At 44.7% G+C, this 6486-nt stretch overlaps 1 protein-coding gene across 1 annotated transcript; it reads right to left on the reverse strand.

The window, feature by feature from the left end:
- Positions 1-547: 547 nt before the first annotated feature.
- Positions 548-2999, reverse strand: LOC147423535 (L-gulonolactone oxidase 3-like). Its single transcript, XM_086501727.1, has 2 exons — positions 2001-2999; positions 548-1737 (listed from the first exon to the last, which is right to left on the reverse strand). The coding sequence occupies exons 1-2, from the start codon at positions 2917-2919 to the stop codon at positions 824-826; spliced, it is 1833 nt and encodes a 610-aa protein (XP_086357853.1). The 5' UTR covers positions 2920-2999; the 3' UTR covers positions 548-823.
- Positions 3000-6486: the final 3487 nt, after the last annotated feature.

Raw genomic sequence — 6486 nt, forward strand, 5'->3', positions numbered from 1 at the left:
GCGTTTACACACAGTTATATTTCGTTTCCATGCCTGACCAGACCATGCATGGTGACTCTTACCATGGTGAGACATTAAAAAGAGAAAATTTCTCCCACCATTTATCTCAAAAACACTTTGACATGGTCTCATCATTTTCCTTTTGCATCACAAGAAGGTGTCATAAAGATATTTACTGCAATATTCCAAATTTTTTCTCTCATTGTTATGAATTACTTCTCATGCAAGGTAGCATTACTGTTAGACAGGTGAGGAGCTCTTATTGACTTTTCAAGCATTTCACAAGTGCTCAATACATCTAAAGATATCAACACCTAAATACCTAAACTATTTCGGGACTTTTTAAAAAAGCAATCCTTGCAATAACACAGTGTGCCATTATTGCTTTGAAAAGCATGTGCAAATGAAAGCACTCCACACAATTCCCATTGAAGCTTCCACGACTACAAGAAGTTTTGGACAAATTCTCACAATAATTCCCACATTCCAACTTTGCTCAACATCATGAGCTTTTGTGAGGGAGGCACTGCGTACCTAGCTAGGTATGCGGTGCCTCTCGGGCAGAAGATCATGATGTTATGCATTTTATGAAAAACACTAAAAAAGGCTCTATTTTCTTACACGGGAAAATTTCTAAATCTTCTTATAAAGGATCTATGGATGTGATCCTGAGATATGAGATTGCAAATCATAAATAGTCATTTGAAGCAAGTACCCAATCTTCTAAAAGAAAATGGTTCTAAAAACACATGAAATTGCAAAGAAACCCATTTTTGTTGTAGCCAGGCTTAACATTATGCCACTAGAATGTGGGTTGATTGGTTCACTTTTCATATCTGCACACCCTAGCTTCTTGAAACAAATGCCCTGCCCTACAAAAATAGCCCTTATTAGGGTGGCAATGTGTATCTTCTCTGCACACACATAAGCCTTCAAGGGCACAATGATCATGTAAGGTTTGGCCACTTGAAGATTCATGTTGAAGTATGGAATCTGTCCACTCATTGGAAAAAAGGTTCATAGGATCCAACCTTTTCTTAGCTTCTAAAAACTTTCCCAGTGCAAGGGTGCGAGAGTGCATTCCATCGAATGTGAGAGGTCGATTCTTTCCCCAGTGAGGCTTTCCACCAAACTTAGAAACCAAGAGCTGCTCAATCTCTTCAAATAAGTCTTGATAAACCCTTGGATTGTGGGCCTTTTTGGCTCTGTAGGAGAAAAACTCAAACACAACAGAATCATAGGGTTCACCTAAGTATGCCTTGGACTTTGTTTGAAACCGAATCCAAAAGCCTCCATAGGAACCTAGAGCACACATGGCTTTTGGATCAACATCTCTAAGCTTTTTTATCTCAAGAATCACATCTTTGGTCTTATGGGTGGGAATGGAGATTGCAATGTCGAAGAAGAAGAAGCTATGATTGATAAGGGGATTCCAATTGCAAGTGAACAATGCTTTGCTTGAAGAAGAATCCAAGATATGCTCTATGCTATTTTCACTATCTTGAGAATGCTCATCAACATGCTCAAAATCGATTCCCCTTGCTGTAACCAAAGGAGAGGGTTTTCTGTCACAACCCCCTGAGGTTTGCATCTTGTGGTTGAATCCTATCACAGGGTATCCTGTGAATGTGGTCCCATCGTTAACTAAGCCATCCCCAAAGCTATGTCGGAAGTTCATAAACATGCTTTCTTTTTCACAAAGTGCATCAACATCTTGCATTTCTTCAAAGGATTCCTCTGCAACATGAAATAAGTATCAAAACCTTGAGAAGCCATAGAAGATAGGCATGACAAGAGTCAAAGTTTACTTCATGGTTCTAGGGTTTGTTATGTTATAACCCATATGGATCATTTTAAATTCACGAGAGAGAGAGAGAGAGAGAGAGAGAGAGAGAGAGAGAGAGAGAGAGAGAGAGAGAGAGAGAGAGAGAGAGAGAGAGAGAGAGAGAGAGAGAGAGAGAGAGAGAGAGAGAGAGAGAGAGATGAGACTAGGGACTTACGATCTTTTCTTAAGCTTTCAATGACTTGCACGTCCATTTTATCCACCAGGGCAAGCTTGTATGCTCCATTCCCTGGGGTCTCAACGCTCACCCTATCATCGAATTTGAGAAGAACTTTGTGTGTGCCAGGGTACCAGCTAAGGCCTCCAAACTCATGATCTTGTGCAAACTTCAAGATATCATCTTCCAAGTGCTCATCCTCTTTGATTTGGAGGGTGACTGACCTCTTAAACATTGGCTCGAGTTGGAAGGTGACCGTGGAAATGGCCCCTAGAAGGCCCAAGGAGAGGCGAGCGGCGTTCAAGTCATCGTGGCCGTCGATCAAGTCGAGGATCTGAGCGTAGCTATATTCGGGGGAGGAGGGGACGATGAGCCGGATTCCGACGACGTAGTCGTGGGGGGCGCTGCCGTGGAGCCACATGCCGCTGCCGTGGGCACCAGTGCTAATCATGCCGGCCACAGAAACGCCCTCCCAGTAGGGAGTGTGAGGGAGACTCAGCCCCTCAGCCGCAATGGCGTCCAGGAGGTCCCGCAGCATGACGCCGGCCTGCGCTGTCACAGTGCGGGAGGAGAGGTTCACATGGAGAATCGAGTTGTAAAGCTCGGTGCTAACCAGCAGGCCCTCGTCCCCACCCGGGCACACCAGCTTGGGCAGCGAGTGCGATCCTTTGCTGACAACTTTTATTTTGGATCCCGTTTTGGAGGCCCAGGCCACGGCGTCAAAGAGCTCCGCCTCCGACGTGGGATAGACCGCTCTGGCGGCCTTGCAGGGCTTCCTGTCCAGCCAGATGCGCTGGTAGTTCTCCACTGTGCAACCTGAGGTATTGCACTCTATGGGCGGGGGAACCGGCAGGTACGTGGCAGCCGCCACGGCGACCAGGGACAGCGAATATAGCAGAAGCAGGTATGGCTGCAGCATGCTGGCGTAGAGAGAGAGAGAGAGAGAGAGAGAGAGAGAGAGAATGGTGTTCTTAAGAGAGAGGAAGAGAGACTGAGAGCATCCGAGCCTTCACCTTGTTCGCTGCTACGTAACGATGCTCTTTTGTTCTTTTCTCTCCTGTTTTTATCTGCAAAATTGGTCAGCGCTCGAATCGTAGCCACGTCCGTCGTCTGTTAGATCAGCCTTCTTGACTTCCTCTTTTAGAGTCCCACGCGCCACCTCCCAATATTAGCCAATGTTACATGTAGTAGCATGAGGGTGCCCTCACTGAGGCCTTTGACTCCTCTCTTAGAGAGCAGTCGCTCTAGTGACTCTAGTGGCTACAAGGCACAAACTAGTCTTGGAGCCAGTTCACATGAGGCTCTAGTTGCGCACATGTTCGCAAGTGGTTGCGAACAACTCTTCTTTCCATGGTGACTTTTAGGGAATAAGTTGCGCACAAATTGGGCACTTGTTGCGAGCACGCTCCTACCCTGGGAGGTGGAGCATCTTTGCAACTGCAGAAGACGGTAAGCTTGCAACGTGAAAGATGACGACATTTTTGTCGCTTGGGTATTTTCTCATTTCCACGTCATCCATTGAGCTTGGCGTTTACTGCCCATTGGGTTTTTTCTGTCGTCAAATTTATTTGCGCTCACCAATTGGTTGTTGCCTACTTCTTCCACATGAACTAACATAGCTTTGATTGCCAATTGCCAACATGTTGGCAACCCATCCCACATGTAAACTGGCTCTTGCTTGGTTGGCTAGGTCATAGCATTAATACTAGGATTCCATGCTAAAATTGCTCGACAATTTTTTATGATAAGAATATGTGAAGATAAAAATAAAGATAAAATAAAATGCATCTCGTGAAATAGCTTCAAAAGAAATAAAATGCCTTGGTTCCATATGACGTGCTTCGATATCCTCATCCAACACCTCACATCACTCACCACTTGCCTTATATGCACTTTAATCTCCTTATGTCGTCTTCTTGTGCCTTATATGCACTTTAATCTCCTTATGTCGTCTTCTTGTGCTTGGTGGCCTCATCCTCTTTCGCGTATAATTGAAGGCCTATCACCCTCTCTTCCTACATGTGGTGCCCCATTGGGACTCAACGGCTATCCTTAGCTATACCACACTATGAAACTTTGAAAACGTTCATTCTAGTCCTTTACCGTGTTTCATGGAGAAAGAGTCCAAAATGGGCATGCCAAAGGAAGAGAGAGGAGGGCGGGAGGACTTCTTTTGCACTTATAATATTATTGCGAGTATTCCTATTGTTTTTATCGTCTATATTACCAAACTCCGCCTGGCACTAAAATATTCAATTGTGGATACTAAGGAGCGCTTCTTCATAGTAGCCTTAAGTAGCAGCAACACTCTCGCACTGCAAACAACACATTGAAATGCTGGCTCCACTTGCACCCATAGCTCCTCATAACAACAATGGAAGAAAATATATGAAGGTGGATGTGACAAAGAGAGAGATTATAACTGCTGTTATTGTCCCTAGCATTATCATGCAATGATTTGGAGCCAAAATATGCAAATTTGAGTACTTCTTTCTGTTTATTTTTAAAATACAAAGCATTTCTTATTTTTCATGAATAATTGTACCAAAAATGATAGATATAGTATCATCAAATCAATCATACCCACTTGAATAACTTATCATGTTTGACAAAATTAGAGAGAGAGAGAGAGAGAGAGAGAGAGAGAGAGAGAGAGAGAGATTTATCGTCCACTGAGGTCAGCTATGACCTATGGGACCATCACAAAAGCATTACATTGGCTTGTTGCTTCTAAATGAAGCCATCAGATACATATTAGTTAAAGACTGAGGCTACAATCATCAAGCTAAAAAGAAGGAAGAAAGAAACAACATCTAAGGAGGGTTGGGTAGAGCCTTTTTAGGGGCTTGAAACTCTTGGATGATGGCTTTATCACCTTGGTATATTGCCCATTTACCTTGCTTGCGAGCTTCGTGCATCTTCTTGAGCTAGTTCTTTTTATCTTCAGTTGACATGTTGTCAGTTCCTCGCTAATCCAAACCTTTGTCCCTTTGAGGAGTCGAGACTGCCGTAGTAACTGCGTCTTATCCTCTTTGTCCTTGAAAGTGAGAAGACAATGCTTGGGTGGCACTTGCCTATGTGTGTCCTTGATCCAAGAAACCGTTTCAGGTTTGATGTTAATTGGTTGAAGGACGTCATTGAGCTTGGTGATTGCTTTCTCGAGAGTGCCCTCGGTGGTGCACTATGGCGAGGGAAGCCCACCAATGCGAACCTTGAGAGCGTTTTCTTCTTGGAGTCTTTGTTTGTGGAACTCCATTGTCACGTGGGTCTGTACTTTAGCAAAGGCGGTCGATTGGGCTTGAGTGACCTTCGCTTTGACTTCTTTTACTTTATCGATGGCGAGATGCACCATGGCGTCGAAGCGTGCCTTGAGCTTGCTAAGGTGGGCTTTAAGGTCTCGATTCTCCTCCATAACCCGATCAAGGGCTGCTTGAAGCTATCCAATGTGCATGAGCTTTCTAGTGATAGGAGATGGGCTATGGGATGCAGCCTTTGGGGCATGGCAAGTGCAGAGAAACAAGAGAGGAAGCGAGAGAGAAAGTTGATACAACGGGGAAAACAAAAGACACGCTATATGCTTGATTGATAATTTTGTAAACCACAACTTACAATATATAGCCAAAATTTGTCATGCACAAATTGACTTGCAACTAAACCAAACTCCACTAAACCGGTGGTCTATAGCTACATATATTATGAACCTTGTTCCCACAGGCTAAGACACCACTGGGCTTGCATACCCAACAACTAGGGGCTGCTACGACTGCCACAAAGCTTGGTCAGATCCTTGCGGTGAGCTTTGGGGTATTCATCTTCAAAGTATATGTCGGAGTGTGACAAGGCTCTTGGCGAAGTGGCCTCAATAAATTTTGCCTTTGCCCTTGAAACTTAGGGGTTTTGCAGAGCACGTGACGGGCAGAGTGGCAGCCAGACCTCGACAGTGGGGCAACAAGGCACGGCTAGCAGAAGCTGGGTCGACGAGAAAAAGCTGGGTCGGTCGTTTGTGTGGTGACGAGTAGGGGTTGGGATAACAGGGCATGACCATTGACTGCAGCCCTCGATCATCCTAACACCCCCACGAAGCTGCCCTTCGCTCGGGGGGAGACTCACAGACGCAGAGAGATCAGAGGCTAGGGTTGGGGCTCTCTCTCTCTCTCTCACACACACACACAGATGAATGGGCGACACAATAAAAACTTTTCATAGAATATAATAAACAAAATGTTAATGAATCATCTTTCAAAAGATAACATTAGGAAAAATGTGGACTCTCTTAGGGCCATATAGGATTAAGGTTAATTAAGCTCCAGCCAATAGGAAGAGAGCAATGTATATAAGTTTAGAACCTAAGAAAGTAGAGAGAATAATAGGATTGTCCACTCATTTATTGCTTTGTATCGTAGAGGGAGGTGGATGGGTAAAAGGGGGAGGGGGGAAAAGGGGGGAGGGGGGGAAGTGGTGGGTCCACAGATACGTTTTTGCAAAA

Source organism: Adiantum capillus-veneris, chromosome 26 (assembly GCF_014529385.1).
Source record: "Adiantum capillus-veneris isolate H3 chromosome 26, ASM1452938v2, whole genome shotgun sequence".
In the NCBI taxonomy this organism is placed as follows: Eukaryota; Viridiplantae; Streptophyta; class Polypodiopsida; order Polypodiales; family Pteridaceae; genus Adiantum; species Adiantum capillus-veneris.